We start from the raw sequence: 22,296 nt of genomic DNA on the forward strand, positions 1-22,296 counted from the left end.
TAACGATGTTTGTATATTACACGATGACATATATAATGTTAACTTCAACGAGTAGGTATTACAGGGATCTTAGGTTAGTAGAATTAAACACCGTAATAAATTTCGTTAACTGTAATATGTTATTACACTTTATGGCTGTGTCCTCGTTGAGCGCTCACGCCAGAGTGCCTGTTATTCAGCCGCGCACAGCTACGACAAAGGACTCGCTGTGATTGGCCAACGCTTCTGATTGGCTATCGAATATATAGTCAAATTAACATCTAATATTCGTAATATTAATCGATCGGATAAAAAATAATGTAAAAATCATTACATTTACAAAATAATGTAGAAACGTATTGTTCACCTTAAAAAAGTCTTCAAAAAAGTCCGCGATGGTATGACATCTCTTAGGGATAACCCACAATAACCATTTTTTATCCTTAACTTTTTACGAGAAATAATGACTTATTTTCGTAGCGATTTTAAGCAATAGAGCATTATTCCTTATCCAATAAAGTACCTTAAAAACATTGTGCATTTAATATAGATCAATATGGTCCTTTAAAGCATGTCAATTAAATGAATATTTTCGAAGATATTACAGATTTAAGCGGACGTAGCGGTCTGTATTGCGGTCTAATGACTGAAAAACTGTGAACGTTGTAAGACATTCTGTAGTATATTTAGTATCAGCATTGCATCCGTGCGAAGTCGGGGCGGGTCGCTAGTTAGAAATAACTTAATAGTAGAACTTTGTCCAAGCACGTCGTGTATCATTCATCCTTACGACGTAGCATTAATGTTGAATATAACGTCTTAAATCCCACGCTTGGAGGGCCTGTGGACGTTGTGAGGGATCCCGTCTTAGGTGCGTGCCGCTGCTAACAGCGTACTGAAAATGTCTGCTCCGTCCTTGTGGCCGTGTTTATGTTGATGACCGTACATCAGGGGACAGTCTGCCTACCTATTTCAAATACATTCATTCGCGACACTCATTTGTTTCTTGTTAACATTGCGTCCGTTACAAGAATAGTAACGCGTGCACATATTAGTACAATGGGGTGTATGAATTCGTTTTAGGGTCGTGAGTGGATTTAATATTAGCCCTCGATACGACGTTATGAGTAAGTATAATCTATTATAGGATTATTTTATATTATTTCGGTTCTACGGATTCACTTAAACAGGTAATGGTAACAGTAGATGTTGAACACCTGATTTATAAACTAAACCAACTAATATTATACATACATACATTATCAGCCTGTAAATTTCCCACTGCTGGTCTAAGGCCTCCTCTCCCTTTGAGGAGAAGGTTTGGAGCATATTCTACCACGCTGCTCCAATGCGAGTTGGTGGAATACACATGTGTCAGAATTTCGCTGAAATTAGACACATGCAGGTTTCCTCACGATGTTTTTCTTCACCGCCGAGCACGAGATTTATAAACACATGTAAGCACATGAAAATTTAGTGGTGCCTGCCTGGGTTTGAACCCGAAATCATCGGTTAAGATGCACTCGTTATAACCACTGGGCCATCTCGGCTCTGCCAACTAATAGTTTATTTGTACGTTTGTTTTTTACGCTGTTACGTATTACTTACTAAAGTTTGACTACTTAAATGAACAACAAAAAATTTACATACATTTAGTCATGGATACTGGGAAGAACATAGTGATCATTATTTTTAACTATATGAAGAGGGGCGGGGGGTTATGTGATACTCGTCAGTGCCCAGGACTACCCACTAAAAATCCAGCGGTACCCTCTCTGTCTCTTCGACGTCACGGGATTGCTTTCACATGCTACCGTGTAAGAACAAATTATACCTAAGCTTATATCTGATCCCTCCCTCACGCGCGTAAAGCTGCATTAGGGAACTAGTTAAACTTTAAAATACCAGTTAGGTATATATAGTGTACCTAATATTTAATCATTGTTTAAGGTCATCCACTGTTCCGGTTACCTCCGAGCGAGGCGCTTCGGGGAGGGCACCGCTCCTCTGGGTCTGGTGGCGGTGGGTCACTCCCTCCCACCATCCGCTGTCACGGAGCTCAAGTTACACTCCAACATGTTCATGTTCAGAGCTTCTCTGGACATGAGACTGATCTTCTTAGATGCGAGGTGAGTGTTTTATAAAACAGTTTAGTAGTTAAGCAATGACAGACGAACTCAAAGCGCCTTTATGATCAGGGATACAGATTAGTGCACTAGACTTTTGTATAAGTTTTTTTTTTTTTTTTTAATTTATATATGTTTCGGAAGCCGTGATATACAAAGTATCTGATTCTATTCATACGTCAAAGTCTTAGAAATTTCTTTCTTTCTTTATTCAAGTTGACTCATAAAAACACTTATGGGGCCATTAAGTTATTACGTGTGACGATTGAGGGGGGGGGGGGGGTATTCGACTATGTCTTATGTTTTCTTACAAGGGGGAAGGAGGTTCGATAGCTCTTATGTAAGATAAAAAAAATTTGAAAAAACGCGGGAAAGCGCGCGATTGTTGATGTTCGCTCGGACGACCTCTGAAATTACAAATAAACACATTCGAAAAAGTTCTTACATTGAAATATAAACAGTAAAGTAAACCAAACGTGTATTCATTTTCTCCTTTAGATTCTTACGTAATAAATATTTAACAGGGAAGGAGGGGGTCAGCCAATAATTTTTCTTATATTAGGGGGGAGGGGGTCCAAAAGTAGTGAAAATTGTGTTACGTAATAAATAAATGGTCCCTATGAATCATGTTACAGTTTTGAATTAAATGTAAAGCTACAACCACACCATCACTCTTACGGGCTAACTCATCATGAAAAAAAAAGCCACTGCACCTACTGAATAAGAAATAATTTAAAAAAAAATCAACATTCAAACTAAAGTAAAAATATTTTCTATATCTATACATATAATAAAATCGGAGTGTCTGTTTGTAATATTAAAAAAACCGCTTTTTACTAAATGCATATGTATGTATACACGGCACATATACCTTAAAACATTTTTTACAATTTTTGTCTCTCTGTCTGTCTGTTTGTTCCGGCTTATCTCTGGAACAGCTGGACCGATTTTGACGGAACTTTCACTGGCAGATAGCTGATGTAATAAGGAGTAACTAAGGCTACAACAGTAACCATTTTGTTCATTTATTCAATTCAAACGCGCACGGATTCACAGACACCGCTTGTATATCATAAATATAAGCTCTAAATGTTCTCTCTATTGAACGTGTCATTGTCGGAAGTATTTATTTCCGTCGGCAGAATATTTTGCGCTTTAGCACATATCATTAAAAAAAAACATTAAAGATGGTGCTATAAATAAATGAAAACATTGTAAAGATAGTATATGATATATAATTAATATGTTAATTTCACAGATTGCGTCCAAAATATTATTAAAAACATTACAGTCACTGCGTTTACGAAACTAAGCCCAATTGCATTTAACGAATCAAAATAAAATAATACGAAATAAATTTCAATTGTTAATTATAATTCACCGTAGCTTGCGACGTAAAGCGATTTTACGCTCGAGTGATGTCGACATTCGATAGAAACTTATCGATATCGTTATTTAAATAGATTACAAAAAATGCTGTCAAATGTTATAAACTTTTTGAAGTGATAACTTCTTATGAAAGAAGGAAACCGCATCGTTACGTAACGCGTTACGGCGCCATTCTAACTGGCTTTCCTTTCTCTTACGCATACGGCAGCGGTTGGCAGGCTCACTCTATCCCACCGTATTTCGGACAGACGTTTTTAAGTTATCACATATATTTTATTGTTATCATTTGATGATTATAATGCCCTGAATTATTTCGACCATGGCGGAGGCTACAGCCTGTTCCAATCACACCAGGATCGAAGAAAAATACACAACTTTGACGTGGAATTGACGCAGAATCATTGTCGAGATCCTTAATAACCAGGGATAATCATTATATACTTGGGAAAACAGGCGTTTTGAATGTCAGTTGTTATCAAGACTTTGGAAGTAAATTTAAAGTTTATATAGCTTTTAAAGAGTAATAGTGTTGTGTTATATGTAGAGATATATTAATCAAGAACTCTTTGTGGCGCACAATAAAGCTAAGCTGTTAACAAGACGCGTGGAATATGTATGTCAAAAGTTTGTATACAACCTGTAGCTACTCCTTCGATTGAAACAGTTTATACGTTTGTAAATCTTGTTTTAAGCTGATCAAATGCCTTTTGTGTTCGAATTATTTAGTTTAATTTTAATGTCTAAGTACATTTTGGTAACAGAAAAGTTCAGGCTTTACTTATCTGTAAACGTTTGAAAGTCGATTTTTTCTGTATGTCATACATTTGGCGAATATCGCTCTATACTTTGGGATTTTTATGGAACAGTCAACTATGCGTGAGATATATGACCAGTGTGTGCATCTACACACACACACTCATAATTGATTGATAAAACAGACACCTCCGCAAAGAGTTTCAACAAGGCAATCAAACGCTTTTTTATCACTTATCATCACATCCATGAGAAGCTAGCTACTCTATGTCCTATCCGATACCCTTGACAACATACCTTCAAATTTCATAACGACTGATTCAATATTTAAGACGTGAAAGCTTAACAAAAGGACGGATAAAATCAACGAAACAATCGTATAATTTTTTTCGGCGTTTGTGATTTTTTAACGTGACCTTACGTCACATCACTAGCCGAGACGATAACAGCTTTTATAGCATTCCAAGAATTTTATCACTAAAGAACAATGCAGCGAGCCCTGCGGTTTGCCAATGTCTAAATGTGTCGAAACCTTGCAATATATAAACATACCGCACGAATCGATCGAAGCCGCGTTCTAGTATTGCCATTAAAGAAAAATAATTATACATTAAGTTTTAATTATTAATATTAGATTCAATTAAAAAATATTTTTGACAAATAGGTATGATGGTAAGTGGTTACCACTGACTGTAAGAAATATTAATAATCTCTTAAATCGCTAATGCGCCATCAACCATAGGAATTAAACTGTTATATCTGTGCCTGCAGTAACACTGGCTCACTCACCCTTAAAGCAGCAACACAACGATGCTAAGTATTTCTATTTGCCAGTAGAGTACACAACCGGAGAACACGGGCGTAAATCGTTATAATCACGCGACGTTTACAAAATCCTGCACATTCAAGACTGGAGAGTATTATTTGGACTCACTAATCACAGAAATAGTTAGGTATTGCCCTTCCCAATTCGCAACCCCTAATTCTGCTTCTCTAGGTAGTATGAAACAAAGCCGCTTCATCGTCTGTACGCTTAGATCTTGAAAACTACTCAACGGATTTTAATGCGGTTTCCATTAACAAACAGATTGATCCAAGAGGAAGGTTTACGTACAATACGTGCTTATGATATAGCCAGAAAAAGGCTACATTTTTTCTGTTATGTTGATTCTTCCATATAAAAGTTGTACGTAGTTATCACATATAGGCTTTAAAATAGTTTGTTATAAATGAATAAGTGTATTTCATGATTGTCCGATTCCGATCTAGTGTCGACACCCGTGGTCAACCACAACACAAGTTCAATATTTATTAGTTCACGGCAATCAGGGACGCGTTAACCGACCACGCCAACAATGACCGCTTCGCCGAAACGTTATGTGTCTATTAGGGTTGTCACTGGAAAAAAAAAATTAAAACATTTTTTCTAATTTAAATATTTTAATTTAATAAAATTTATGATAAGCTTTATTGCTAGACAACGATTGACGTGTTATTGTTTAAACAGTCATATGACTGTTTAAACAACTGTTATAGCCATGACTAATATTAGTCATGGCTATGAAATTAAGAATCATCGTGATTCAAACAGTTTTGAAACAAAACTCTTTACATGAAGTTTTTTTGATTGAAAAGGAGTACTGAGTTTCTTGCTGATTCTTCTAAATAGAATCTACATTCCGCGCCGGTGGTAGCTTAATATTAAAACAATAAAAGGTGCTCCTAAGATCTTACCAAATAAATAATATTTTGATTTTGTTTTCAAACTCAAACTCAAACTCAAATTCCTTTATTCAATATAGAAGTATTACACTTACTTATTGATAGTCAAATTAAACACTACCACCGGTTCGGAAAAAGAAAACACCCTGACCTGAGAAGAACCGGCGAAAGAAACTCAGCGGGACTTTTTTTATTTATTTACGTCAAGTTAATTATATACATAATTGTATATGAGTAGAAACAGCCAGGAGGCGATCGTTTCATTCCCAAGGTGAGCTATCAAACATAAACTCACTAATTGTATAGTAACCTTTCGCACACAAGCGTTCCTTAACAATTTTTTTAAATTTCGCAACAGAAGCATTCCGATCACTACTCGGCGTTTATTAAATATATTGGTAAAAATAAGTAATTTTAATTTGTAATTCAATAGCAATTACAAAACTAGACAAGCAGCTGTAAGCTTCCATTAGCATTTGTGTTTATAATTTAACCAATGTAAGAAGTCTTACGTAGTCATAAGATCTTACGAAGTCTTACGAAGTCTTAAGATGTATTACGTAATTCACAATTGAGAAATGGTGTTAGCAACTTTAAACATCGTAATTGCGTCGTTCTACCGCCCGTAAACATTGGCGCTGGTTAATATTACCATTCCTTACATCGCCAACGCGCCACCAACCTTGGTAACTGAGATGTTATATCCCTTGTGCCTGTAGTTGCACTGGATCACTCACATTTCAAACCGGAACACAACAATACTGATATATCTGATGAGTGACCTATCCAGACGGGCTTGCACAAAGCCCTACCGCCATAGTCTGTATCTGTTTATAAATGACTTTAATTAATAAATCTATAAGATCGGTATGTATGATATTTTAGATACGATAATCAAATCAATCAAAATCAAAAGATACTTTATTCAAGTAGCCTTTTACAAGCACTTTTGAATCGTCATTTAACAAACTATTTAAAGTAAAGCTACCACCGGTTCGGAATGTAGATTCTAACGAGAAGAACCGGCAGGAAACTCTTATTCAACATCTATATTATATGATAGGTTCATCAAGAGTAGAGTGTACACATTTCCAACTTTCAAACTTCGGACTGTTTTTGGAATAAAACGCCTGGATTTGGACTCGGGTTCCATCACAGGACTGATTGAACAGTGATTGTGAATACTAACATCATTGTAAATGTGATATTTAAATGAGCAACCATGTGGGTTTTTTGACGTTTCTCGCTAAGGGCTGTTTTCTCAAACGCATTTGATTTGAAGAGATCTGTTACTGAAAGCTCGACAGTTCTATCTAATAATAAATTTGGCCTAATATCTAATAAATATGTTTTTACCATATACTTATGAACTATATTAATAAATATAATAGTAATTCACAAAAACATGATGTTGACAACCCTGATATTTATAGCCGTTGAGTATCGACACACGCGTCAAATGGTCAATCGCCCTCACAAGTTTAAACTTCTTTAACTATATGAGAAAGTTAGCTAAGTAAGGTTATCATATGGCTAACTTAAACATACCTTACTTGGCTTAATAATCTTTTAATAAAATAGATCGACCAGGAAAGGGCCCAGTGGTTAGAACGTATGTTTCATGACCGATGATTGCGGGTTCGCATCACTGAATTTTTATGTGTTGATTTTTTTTTAAATGCACCTGCATGTGTCTATTTTCAACGAAATTCTGCCACATGTGTCCACCAAACTGCATTGGAGCAGCGTGGTAAATATACTCCAAACTTTCCTCAAAGGGACGAGTCCTTAGCCCAGCTGTGGGAAATTTACAGGATCTCACCAGGAACATTTAATGGTTACCTGTCAGAAATAAAAACTGCTCACATCGCTAATGTACTTCCAACCTTGGAAACTTAATTTTATGGTCCTTGCGTCTGTAATTACACTGGCTCACTCAACCTTTAAACTGTACAACGATAACAAGTACTACTTTACAACCAAATAATCTATACTAATATAATAAATGTGGAGGTGATTCTGTCTGTCACTTTCACTGCCAAACTGCTGAACCTAATTTGATGAAATTTAGTATGAACAAGCTTAAACCTTAAAATTATACAGGGTCTTGGTAATTCGACGTATTCCCGTTAGGAGGTGATTATTTGCGATATTTTAAACCCCATATGCATGATGCAAAAGTGAACCATTTTAGAGTTATGACGTTTTTTAGATTTTTTCAAAATAAGTCAAAAATGCAATTTCAAAAATTTATTTAAAAAAAAGTTTCAATTAAAATCTATTTCTTTTTCTTCTGATTCATAAAAACGATTAAACACTGAATATTTAAACAACAATTATCGGTCCATATTTAAAAATGCGAGACGGTAAACGATATTATTTCTATTTTATTTTTATTTTTTTCCCTCAAATATCACTGAAAAACAAAAAATCATCATTATGAAACCTGTTCTGCAGATTATTTTAAAAACATAATCGTTTACTTAGCTTTCCGAAAATGTATAAAAACTAGGTATTTATTTCAAAGCAACCGAAATAAAATGATCAGAGAGGACGCTGGCGGAAATTCGTATTCAAACATGACCGAATTCGTACAAAAGGTCGCTGTTTAAAATTCCCACAGAATTCATTTAAAATAATATCCAATGTAAAAAAAACTTACTTATTTACTTGACTTACTTACTTAATACAAATTTAAAATAAAATTTAGATACATGAACAGTTCAGTAACTAAGTTACAATTAAGATATTTTGTAATTTAGCCTAGTTCTTAATATTCCTACGCAGATTCCTCTCCTGTGGGGGCCCCAAGGCCCTGCAAAAGTATATCAAGTCTGTTTACATACATAACTTCTCAATTCCCAAACTTGGTGTTTCATTGTAGTGACCTTTTAATGGCACTATCCCATTTCCTGATCATCCTACCTATTATACTAAAAAAACCTAATGATAATAAACAAAAAATATATATTTTACTTGGTGGTAGGGCTATTTTCAAGCCCGTCACCACCACGGTACCACCCACTCATCAGATATTCTACCGCGAAACAGCAGTACTCAGTTTTATTGTGTTACGGTTTGAAGGGTCAGTCAGCTAGTGTAGCTACAGGCACAAGGTTAAAAACTTAGTTCCCAAGGTTAAGATATCTTACAGCCCCATTGTCAATGGGCAGTGGTGACCACTTACCAATTAAGAGAACCCTATAAATTCACCACGCTGTTCTAAAGCAGATTAATTGATACTTTAGGTAAAATTTTATCCGATATGACATTATTAATCCTTGTTAACTTCCAGACAGGAGTCATAACATACATATATAATTGTATTTAACTAACATGACTGTATTTTTAGATGTCGAAAAAGAGTAACTACTGAGTTTTTTGCCGGTTCTTCTCGGTAGAATCTACATTCAGAACCGGTGGTAGCTTTACTTTAAATAGTTTGTTAAATGACGATTCAAAAGTGCTTGTAAAAGCCTACTTGAATAAAGTATATTTTGATTTGACTAATAGTGCGTTCTAATTGAATTCGCTACATCTTAGACAATTAACCACTGAGCCATAACAGCTCATTTATTTTCAATATTGTTTGTTTTAAAATGATATCCATATTATTACAATTTAAAGTTAAATAATTGTTGAATCATCGCGTTTGAAGGTTTAGAGGTGTCGTGTGTCGAACATCTGGCCCCCAGGTGTGACTATTTTGATATTCAATATCTGTTGAATTCTTAGTATTTTTTATCTATGCCTCGGTCTATTTTCTATGGTAATGTTTTTTGTTTGGCTAGATAGCTTAGTAATAACTTTAAATCTAGCAATAAATAAATTTACTTGGCGGTAGGGCTTTGTGCAAACCCGTCTGGGTGGGAACCATACACTCATCAGATATTCTACCGCCAAACAACAGCACACAGTATTTAGCGTTCCGGTTTGTTGGTGAGTCAGTATTATAGTCACAAACCACGGAATAGAGATGTTATGTCCCTTGCGCCTGTAGTTACACTGGCTTACCAACTGTTCATGCCAGAAAACATCCAGGGCCGGCTATAGGGGAGAGGCAATTGCTTTGGGTCCTCTACAAGAGAGGGCTCACACAATAGAGGTTCCGACGTAAAGTATAGTTTACTGATAAAAATTAAATTGTTCAAATTAATTTATAAAATAATAATTAGGGACCTCCACTCATCTGTCGCCCAGGGCCTCCAGACCTCCAAATCCGGTACTGAACACATCAATACTAAGTTGCTTGGGGGTAAAATATCTGTTACTAATAATTAAAATATTCAAATATAGAATGCTTTCGTTTAAAAACACGTGCGTTATTTGAAAACCTTGAACACTGAAATTGCATACTATCAAAATATTTTTAAACAATTATTATGATGATTGAAGCTATTTTAAACTGAGTCAGCTACATTGTTTCTTGCTGACAAGCGCGGAAGAACCGTCAACACTACAAACACGTATTGGGAATGACGAACGAAAAACTACTCTATCATCAACCAATACAGTTCAATTTACACTAACACATTAACGTTTAAAAATTATAAAATATACAAAACTGTACTTTATGGTTACATAAATAGAGTTTACTTTAAAATTAATTGCATTTTTAACATCTTAACTCAACAGGGTATATATATCGAATGTTTAATCGAAAAAATAGTGTTTTATTAATCACAAAGGCGTTACATTATTCAGCCAACACTCGTTATTTCTAACAACGTTAAAGTCAAAATCTTTATTAGTTTTTTTGGCTGTTATTTGTGCCGAGGCACAGATTATTCTGCCAACGTCACGTGCGATTATTCAATTGAGCAAGATTGATTGTCAAAAATATACCATCGATTCGGAAAAACATTGCTCAGACCTAGGAGGCCCGGCGAATGAAAATTATCGTTTTTTTTTAAAGCATACTATTTTTTGTTATAGTAACTTTTTGTTATTATATTTGCCAGAAGGTTTTTTTTTGTCATCTATATAATCTTGTATTGAATAATATACTTTTTTTAAAGTATTTTTTACAAATGATTTAAATTTATGAATCGACAAACTTAAAAATAGCCGTGGAGTTTTATCGAGAAACGGATACCTTGTCCCATAAAATTCAGGTGTACTTGTCTGGGTGTGAAGTGTGAACCTTTAAACATCGGACAATTCCATACATTTAGATTATTTAACTTCGATATGTTTATAATAACAGAACGTTAAAAATAATAAATATTCTCTTTGAACATAGTATTCTATTACAAAGGGTGAAATAAAAAAAAAATAGCGAAAAAACTCGTATTGGCGCCCTGTCACGTTTAATTGCCACTTATTTGCGCGACTCGAGTTTCCAAAAGCAAATACAGACAGATATTTTTTTAAACAATAATTGTAAAAAAAGCGAAATAAAAATTTATAATTATTTATTTTGTTTTTGTTTTCTCATATCGCGAATGACGAAAGTATTTCACGTACAGCCTAGTTTTATGTACTTTATTTTATTGTTAATTATATATTTATCTATTTCATTTTGTTTTCTTTAAATGTGTTTGTGAATTTACTTTAAAACTTGAATATTATAAAAAAACAATCTAACACTATTTTAATATAATCTATATAAAAAAATACAGATTAAACAAGAGGGAAATAGAACCAAACTAGCATCCTGTTTATTCTTTTAAATAAAAATGCGATATTTAAGACAAGGGTTCCTAACAAAGCGTAAGCGTTAATTGGCGGAAGCGATCAGGTTTTTTTTATGTCAACACTTTTTTCGGACGAGAAAACAATGAGAGGCGAGTGGCGAGGGTGGCGTGTCACGTGATATACCTATTAAAAAACCCAATTCAAATATTTTATTGGGCTTACAATATGCTATTGATTTACTTTTTTAAATTTAGCAAAAATATCTAGGCACGTGTCTTTATTTTTTTTAAATTAATTGTTTATTTTTTATGATAATTAATAAATTATTATGTTTCATTTTTTAAATTAAAGGTCGACTCTAAACCCAAAAAAGTTTAAAAATTATATTGATATCGATGTATATATATTAAAATGTAAGGATATTGAATGAATTAATTAAAACAAAACGGTTTTAAATTTTTCATTTACTTCCTGTCTATTAACACCAAAAATAACTGATTAGATATTATAAATAATAATTTATTAAAATAATTAGTATGTAATTCACATAGAAGCTAATTTTTCAAGAATTATATGACATTGCGCTCAAAGAAGCTGAATAACGTAATACGTTTGACAAATAACGTTATAAACATTATCGTTATATATATCGTTACAATCTCGTTACAGAGTTGCATCACTAACCGGATACGAGCCTCAGGACTTGATTGAGAAAACCCTCTACCACTATATACATGGCACTGACGTTCTACACATGCGTTACTCACACTGCACATGTAAGTATATACAAAATTAAGTACCATATATATTTATCTATGTATATCAACAGTCATCGGTTAAACGGTAAGTTGATTTGCAGTGTAGAATGACTATCGAGTAAACTTGACCACCACATAAATACTTTTATCCAAACCGATATTTCTACTGGGCTCTTTGGTGTCACAATAAAAAACATGGGGGCAATCCTACGACGATGCAACGACTATTATTTACAAAGAAAAACTTCAGCTTGATCTTGACAGAGGTCTAATTCTTTTTATTTATATTTATGGACAAAACCGCATCTGGATTGTTGTTAGTAAACTGCCAAATTGTTAGTAGAATTAACCCCCTGGCGTCAATGAAACCGATGTTAAAGTTTTCAAATATTGTTCGTAGTGTTAACGAAGGGGCAAGTCACGTCTCGTTACTACCGTTTCCTGACTAAATCTGGCGGCTGGGTCTGGATGCAGAGCTACGCGACCATCGTCCACAACTCGCGGTCATCACGACCACACTGTATAGTGTCTGTCAACTACGTACTTAGGTATGTTGTTATTTAGTTACTGTAATTTGTACTTTATCTCCTTCTATTCGAGTTATTTTTTGTTTAAATTGAAATTTCTGACGGTGTTTTCCGAAAATTCGAATAATTTTTTTTTCTACAACACCTGTCTATGTTTCTTTACAGTGATATAGAAGAGAAGAATCTCATATTAAACATCGACCAGGGCCCGCCTAAACTGAACCACGTCGACGTACCACACGTCCCCTCCACTTCGCCCCAGATGTCACACAGACACACAGACAAAATAAACCACGCCATAAACGAGAACGACTTCAGCACAGACTCCAGTGGCTACAACTACCCAGAATACACTCTACCCGTCATCCCGCCTTACGAGAACCACGAGGAATACCAAAACGGTGGCTATCAAGAGTTATTCTACGAAAATTATACGGAACCGGAAGTCGTGCCTAACAATTACGCGTACCCACAGAATCAGAGGCCATTCTCGGCAAGTTCGTCGTCCTGTAGCTCGATCGAGAGTTCGGAAATTAATCAATACAATTACACGAATTTAATTTCATTTTACGGTCATAATAGTCAAGGACAAAATGGCCGACAGATTGACGGGAATTTTGGCGGCAACTTCGGCAAGATGACACCGAGTCCATCGGTGCAAGAAGGCGCGTATACGAGCGTCATAGTCGATAACACACAACAGTTCCATCATGGCGGAGCCGTAAACGAATTTGTGCATTGAATAATATAAGCCTAACAGTACTGGAATCTGGATACATAAATAGAAGAAAGACAAATTAATATTTGCAGACAGATAACCAAACAGATGCAATTTATTATTAAGAAAAATATTACATTTTACGTTATATACGTTTTAACGTTTCACGTTTCAATTTTCGTTACACATTGACAGTTGCATATAACTTGACTCCAAGCGCGCCAAAAACGTTTAGTTTCAATAAGTACGCCAAAATAACAATAATAAACAAAAATGGCATCTTGGATAACTACCGTAACGTATAAAACGACATTAAATAGGATATTCTATTTTTAAAATAACGAATTGTAAATATTGTAAATAATTATTGTTATTTTAATTTATAAATAAACATATTATTTTTTTATTTATTATATCTATGGATTTTTTTAGAATAATTCGAACTCTGTATTTAAATTTTAATTATTAGAATTTTTTCGATCGAAAATTTGCGGTACAAATGCCTGCTTTGTTTAAAAAAAAGAATATTATTTTTAGTCTGTATTTATTGTGTAATTAGAAATAATGGCGGTGCCGCGTCGAAATATCAAATTAGAGACAATAATAGTGATATGTATGAAATGTAAATATGTAGCACTTAAGAAATACCTAATGAGTTCTTTTTTTAAATTTTAGTTTTATACTTTTTAATTAAGTAAGTATTCAAAGGAGCTTCTTTCGTCAGATAATATGACAACTAGCATAGTCATTTTATTTTAAATTTAATTCGTAATAACATTTAAAATACATGCATAATTTATATTAAGCTATAATTACAAAATATCCATAAAAATAAAAAATTAGTTCATAAATACATATCGATAACACACTTTTAAATAGTCATATAATAGTAGTATTATTTCCGAATCCGAATTTTTGAAAACAGAACATATAAAAATAACAAATTGTTACGTAACTAAAATAGCGCGGGAAAAACGTATTCGTTTTTTAAATTGTTATTATTAACATATACAATTTCGTTTAGTTTTTTTTTATAATATTACGAAATAAGTGCCATTGTATGGAGTCTACTAGTCGATAAAAATGTATATAATGTTTAATCGCTTTATATTATACATATATATAATATAATTAGCCACATTAGGGCTATTTATATATAAATAAGTGTGAAAAAACGAGATTACTGGCAAATAAATTTTATTTAAAAAAATTGATTACAAAATCGTTTTAACCATATTTATGAAGACAAAATCACTAAACTCATTGAATATGTTTCTTACATACTTCAGTTATATACCATAGACAAGAATATAGTCTTTGATTATTTATATGTATAGATAGACTGTCGAAGCGAAGAACGCGTCGAAAAAAATAGTAGTCAACGACTGGCTACTAAGTACACACACTGGTAAAGTAGTATGACGTTCGGCTAGGGTCAAGCGTAGCTATCACTCACCAAGATAATAAATTTGGCTCTTTTGTTGACACTCTGTCTAGATATATATAATCAAAGAATATAGTCTCACCAATTGTTTTTATTCAATCTGAAGAAAACAATTTCAGCTTTGTTGTAATTATTGCAGTGTTGTTTAAACAAATTTATATACTTAATATAGTACATAATACTACAGAAAAAAAATCCTTTTTAGTTTTTGGACTCTTGCCTTTATATTTTTCACAAAAAAAACTTGGTGTATGTCGGAAGAATAACCACCGCGAACGTCATAATTTGACCGATTGAACAATAAATCGCATACATTTTTCAATTAATTGTTACAAAATCTTTTCTCTCATCGTGCCAAATTCATTTTTATAATATATAAATACTTCTTTATCTCTTTAATGTACATACATGAAAATATTACCTTTTTTTAATCCCGACAAAACATAAGCACCCACAACACATTCGGACAGATCTTGTAATTTCAATTTTAATTATTGAAATATATTTCATTATTTTATTTCAACAATATACATAAATTGATTAGTAATAAAACAAAAATAAATTAAGAGTATAAACTAAGTAGAATTAATATCATTTTACTTTAGTTTTTGGATTTTAAGACGGACCTACTAAGACTGTTCGCGTCAAAAGTACATCAAGACGAACATTGCAATTAACACTTGTAATTTTTATATAATCTGGTAAACCTGCAATTACCTAAGTTTTTTATGCCAGACAAATAAAAATTATATCGAAAGAGTAAAAAAAAATTAAAACAAAAGAAATTATATTTTCATTCACATAGGTACTAAAATATACAGCCATCAATTTTTTTTCACTTATACAATTAACAAAGTTTAAGTCACATTTTTATTATATTAATATAAATACTTATTGATTGTCAAAAAACAATTTTTTATTGTATTATTTAGATTGCTTTTATTTTAGAGTACGCTCATTTGTCATGTTATACAAGTCTCTTCTAGTATAAATGATATTAATGTAACAGACACGAATATTCGCCAGCGTATCAAATATATAACCCGGCTCGTGTTAATCCAGAGTGCAAGTTTACGCTTGTTGTGCTTAAGACGAAGCTGCATTTAACGTAATGGTCTTAGTAGGAACTGTCCTATTTTGTAAGATCCATTACAATTATGATTCTAGATATATATTTTATGAACAAAAGTCGAATAAATAACACAGTAAGCTGGAGTTTTACTATGAGATATATATCTCGGGATATAAACTGATAGCAAACGGGGTTATGGAAAAGAAGTGGCCGTCACGAATAGTCGGCAGATTGTTTACGAAACTAAGAAATTAATGCTTTTTAAAAATAGAGATAACCAATAAATGTGTACGTAATAACATTTAAAAAAAACATAGTGTTTCGTTTAGTAGGAATAATAACGTGTCGATTCTGTAAAAAAAAAAATCTCTCGTATAATGTTGAAAATTGATTTACGGTTACACGGTATCATCATCATCCTCCTGCCTTAATCCCAATTTTACTTGGGCTCGGCGCAGCATGTCTTCTTCCACACTCCTGTCTGACGTCATCTCACAAGTAACATATCCAGCCATATCGTCTTTCACAATCCATCCATTGTTTCTTTGGTCGTCATATTCCTCTATTCCACGTCCATGCTCAAGACCTTCCTCACAACACGGTACGGTATATTAATACTTACTTATTAATTATCGACAATATTACTTTTTGAATTATGATCGGGTTTGCGTTGATTTTGAGTTATTTAATAATATAACTATATTCATTGAAAATATATGTTATGTCATTTAAATAACGTTATATATTATTATAATTATTATTTTATTTGGCTTTTATTTTTGCCGAAAGGGGACCTATTAATATTATATTCCGTAGTGAAACGCCAGCTTCGTTGTGTCAAGTATAATCTGTTCCAACCAGAAGAGTAAAGACAACTTTGACATTTAATTGACACGATATAATTGAATAAAATCTTTAATAATCTGTGGTATTCAGTTTCAAGAAAAGGCGCGTTTTAAATGTCAATTGTCAACGACGTTATTATTTTCGATAGTAAAATTAAAATGGATGCATGTTTATAGTGAAATAGTGCTGTATTATAAAGATATCTTTATCAAGAACTGTTAGTGAAGCTATTTGAAAATCGCGTGGAATATACAAATCAAAAATTTGTTACTCCTTCGATTGGAACAGTGTATACGTTTGTAAATCTCGCCGTAAGCTGATCAACTGCCTTTTGTGTTCGCATTGTTTAGTTTAATTTTAATGTAAAAGTACATTTTTTTTATAACAAATAAGGTTAGTTATTAATTTATTACTTATCTGTGAACGATTGAATCTCGAAATTTCCAACAGTATTAAGAATTGTAATGCATTTGGCGAATATTGAACAAATTGTGATAATCCAAACATATTATTTATGATACGAATGAATAAATAATATAAAACCATATATACTTTTTATTTAATTATATACTATAATATACTTTTTTTCTTAACAAATTTCAACCACGGCGGACTATTCACGGATACGGATGTTATTAAACAGATATCTCTATAGTCTAAAACCTATTACAACCATAAGAGGAGAAAAGCCAAATAAACCAGCTTTGCAGAACTATCTTCAATTGACGTCGAAAGATATTCAGGTACTATCGATATGCCACACTAAAATAAGCAACATTTAACTTTAACAGCAAATTGAGGCGAAATCATGATATTCATTACATCATTACATTAGCAGCCCGTAAATTTCCCACTGCTGGGCTAAGGCCTCCTCTCCCTTTGAGGAGAAGGTTTAGGAGCATATTCCACCACGCTGCTCCAATGTGGGTTGGTGGAATACACATGTGGCAGAATTTCGTTGACACATGCAGGTGTCCTCACGATGTTTTCCTTCACTGGGCCATCTCTGCTCAGATATTCACTATGTATTTGCGAAAAAATACGTTTTTAATGTCGACGAAACTATCGATATTTAGAAGTGAAATTAAAGTGGATATAAGTAGTTAAGTGTAATAGTGTCGTATTATAAATAAAGATATATTTATCATAAACTCTTAGTAGTGCAGAATATAGTTGAGTTATTAGCGAATCGCATGAAATACGTAAATCTAAGGATTGTTTAGCTTTTTTTCTACTTCCATTGGAATAGGCTATGAAATTATTACATCAATATTAATATATTGAAGCTGTATTGTTTTATTTGTTTGTTTGTGTTAGGTTATCTCTGGAACAAACAGATCGAGTTTCTATTCGTTTTTATTACTTCACTAAAACGTTTCGTTCGGTCCATCCGAATTTAATTGAAATCAACTACGTATTTAATTAGGTATTCAATCTAAAGAAAATACATCAGAGTTAATTTAAGTTAGGTATTAAAATACAGATTATAAATTATATATGTCGGCGGAAAATCACATATTTAAGAAAACCACGTGCCCGGAAATAATTATTTTAATTATTTTAAAAATTGAAAGCTGTTTGTTTATTAAATTAATAATATTTAGTGAATTTTAAGATGTTAAATTATCTGAAATATTTTACCGTCCATAAATAGTTGTTATCTTGAGTGAATAGTGCCCCCACCTAATTTAGTTATAAAAGGCCGAACGCCTGCCGGTATCGGGAGGCTTGTACGAGCCGTTGGAGCGATCGGACCTTCTCAGTTAGGAATTAATCAGAGAAGAATATTTCCTGAGTTTAATTTCACACCTTCGAGGATGGATACAAATCCAAACCCTGACATTCGTGACGGCAGAAATACTGACGTCATGTTTTTTAAAAACAAGCCGGGACAAGCCACTTCGTCATATTTCTTAGCAACTATGAAATACCTTTTCATATTTCGAATACGGTCCAGTCCTGACTATTAATCTATATACACTCACGAAGGTGTATACATATTAAATCATCTGCGTTTTCATAAAATAAACTTAACAAAAATAATTTAATTTGTAAATTTTTGTTGTCTTACTCTAAGTGGTCTACGCACACTGAGACAAAGAACGTTACTCGTAACTAGTGTTGCATATCGATAGTCCACTATCGATAGTATTGCAAACACCATTACTTTTAACCTAATCTATCGATAGTATCGCTGCTACCAATAGCTTACGGAGAGCTATCGATAGTATCGATAGTATCGATAGTACTATCGTTATTCTTAATAGTTTTCGAGGTCAACTATCGATAGATCTACAACGCTGAAACAGCATCATTCGTACTAATGCACGCCCATAATTTAGTGTAGAGGGGAGCGCCTTCCTGAGCGGATAGATTTATAATAATAATAAATAAATAATACTACATACAAAAACACTGGAGGCCCTCACCCACATGTGGAACACGTACCTACGATTAATTTATTATTTAATTTTGTCATAACATTATTCCAAATGTAATATATGTATTTCTTGTCCAAGTAGATATATTTTTTTAAGATATAAATATAGGTCATCGCCTTAGAAATGTACACCATAAGAAATAGTGACCATTCCTTAAACAACAATACGCCACTAAGCTTTTGAACTAAGATGTTATGTCTTACCTGTAGTTACACTGGCTCACTCACCCTTCAACCCGATAGCCCGATACACAACAAAACTGAATATCGCTGCTTGGCAGTAGAATATATCTCAGCCAGTTACGTGTTCATCGCGAAGGAACTGTAAATAGTTTACTTCTTATCCTACTACTGCCATCTATTGAGGAAGATACTAAATTATCTTACTGCCATCTTTTGTCCAATAGTCAAAGTAATGTAATTTAAAATGTTGAAGATTAATTAAAATTAAATTTTGTCAATATTACGATGAAATATTTATTTCACACATTTAAATGTTTTATCATTACTAATAGTTTGAGGGAATAGTAATTTCACTTAGTCAAGAGATTTTCGCTCAACTTTTACAATATAAATGTACTTATATGAATTCTATCTATCCTATCCAATAAAAAATGTCGCGACAATATTGATCTAAATTTAAATTATACATGACGTATTGGTATTATATGAATAACATTACATATGACTATTTAAACATTTATTTTACTAAATTCGTGCCAGAAAAGATTTGAAACTGCTTACTGCCGCTTGATAGTTAAAAGCTAGCCTGCTAGATGGCGCTTAATATACATTAAATAATAAATTTAATTTTATTACTGTTATTTATAAATTATATTCAGTTTATTAAACTCCTAATTTAAATAATATAAAAATAATAATGGGGCCTTCATGTGTAGATTAACAAATAAATATATATATATTTTTTAACATATGTTATTTCTATATTATGTTTAGTTTTATTTTATTCCATTACTACCATATATTGCGGAATGTTATAAAAAAAAATGTCTTACCGCCATCTATCGTCCAATAGTCGAGTTTATATAAAAAAGTTTGAAGTGTTGATTTTTTAAAATTTTAATTGAATTTTCAAAATTATTTATAGAGCCAAAAGTGAAAATATGATTCAAACATATTACAAAAGACGTTTATGACTCTTCTTACCCAAAACATTCGCCTGTATTGTAACATTACAGTGTGCAACATGTAATTGTACAACTTGTAACATTACACCAATAAAAACTTAAAATCGAGCATTACATTGTAAAAACAACTGACATGACAGCAGGCGAGATTTTTACATTACAGGCGAATGTTGCCGGATGAGTAACATTTTTTAGTCGTAGGTTTCAGGTATAAAAAGTAGTCTATGTATGTCTTTTATTGTATTAGCTCGCTTCAGACCAAATTTCATCACATTCAGTAATACCCATCAAAGCGTGACAAACAGACTGACAGACAGAGATACTTTCGTATTTATAAAATTACTATAGATTAATATAGACGATTTTATAATCTCACTATATACTACTATACTATACTATACAAGAGAGCGCTTACTTCGGCTATAGTACAGTGCTGCTACTATATTTCGCTTTTGGTTCGTATTTGGTTTGCTATTTAATTATTTAATTTATGAGTTACCAACAAAGGATACACACTAAATACATATTCTTAAAATTATACAATACAAGTTGTGTGCTACTTCAATTATAGACCACAGCAACTATTACTTGCACTATTCAGCAAAAAATATTTAAATACAATCACGATAAAATGTGAAAAAATAATACCAAACAGTAAAAATCAAATGAAAATTAGAAACTTAAAATTAAGATTAAGTTTATTAATTAAACATTTTTTTTGTATTAGGTTAAATGCTTAGTGAGACACGCTATTTGTTATTTGATTGACAATGACGGTTAACGCCATTCACCTGCAGTCATTATTACTGCACGCTGTCAATTTTTTTTTTACATTTGAACTTTGAATAAATCTTTAATTTTTATTCTTAAATACTCATTGCTGTTTTGATTAAAACTGTGATTGTAATATACATTTAAGCTATTAAAACTGCCTACTAAAAGGTAAGATACCGTACAACTTTATTAACGTATGTGTGTTTGTTAATAGATGTATTATTGTATTTGAATTCTTATAAATTAATTATTTATTAATTAGACTATGAACTTTGATACTAATTTTAGTTAATAACCCCTAAGTAATTACTAAAAAAAATACTATGTTGCTTATTACGGCTATAAGCTTAAGAAATAAAAGATATATATTTTCCTTCCTGAAAGGCTGGCAATGCACCTGCAAGCCCCCAGGTGTTGTAGATGTCCATGGGCGGTGGTCACTTTCCATCAGGTGAGCCGCCTTTGCCATGTATGACATAAAAAAAAAAGATACGGATGTCATTTTTTTCAATTTATTGCTAACATTTTTTTTTTATTTGATCATTGTGTGAGGTTTTATAATAGAAATTTAACGGTAAATTTAAATGTATCTTATACTAGTGATATTTAAATTATAAACAGAATACAAACTTAAAGTTTTATTCTAGCCTAAATATAATCTGCTTAGATTAGTTTTGAATGACACATGTTTTAATGAGATATCTGTGTTTTTATAATCATATTATTGTAGTTGTAGTATATTAGTTACTAAGTTACAGTAGATAGTAAATAATGGATATCGATCCTTCCCATGAAACTGCAAATGGCCCGAGGTACAATTTGATCCTTTGAAATCTTCCAATTGCAGGTGTTCCGGTGATAAGGCCTCCTGTACTCCTGATTCCTCTTTAAAGAAAACAGTTGTTTATGTTATTTAGTCTTTTATTGATGGCCCCAAAAGTTTATGATGATGATGATAAAGGT

General features: G+C 32.6%; 1 protein-coding gene across 3 annotated transcripts in view; it reads left to right on the top strand.

Annotated features, from left to right (window-relative positions):
- The window catches only part of LOC125074600 (single-minded homolog 1), a 59,843-nt gene extending 43,158 nt beyond the window's left edge, over positions 1-16,685 (top strand). For all 3 annotated transcript variants that reach the window (XM_047685956.1, XM_047685955.1, XM_047685957.1), the window contains exons 6-9: positions 1,930-2,108; positions 12,276-12,382; positions 12,765-12,912; positions 13,057-16,685. In XM_047685956.1, coding sequence (XP_047541912.1) covers positions 1,930-2,108; positions 12,276-12,382; positions 12,765-12,912; positions 13,057-13,633 — 1,011 coding nt within the window. In that variant the 3' untranslated portion in view covers positions 13,634-16,685. The remainder of the gene's footprint in view (positions 1-1,929; positions 2,109-12,275; positions 12,383-12,764; positions 12,913-13,056) is intronic.
- The last annotated feature ends 5,611 nt before the right edge of the window (positions 16,686-22,296 follow it).

Source organism: Vanessa atalanta, chromosome 28 (assembly GCF_905147765.1).
Source record: "Vanessa atalanta chromosome 28, ilVanAtal1.2, whole genome shotgun sequence".
NCBI lineage: Eukaryota > Metazoa > Arthropoda > Insecta > Lepidoptera > Nymphalidae > Vanessa > Vanessa atalanta.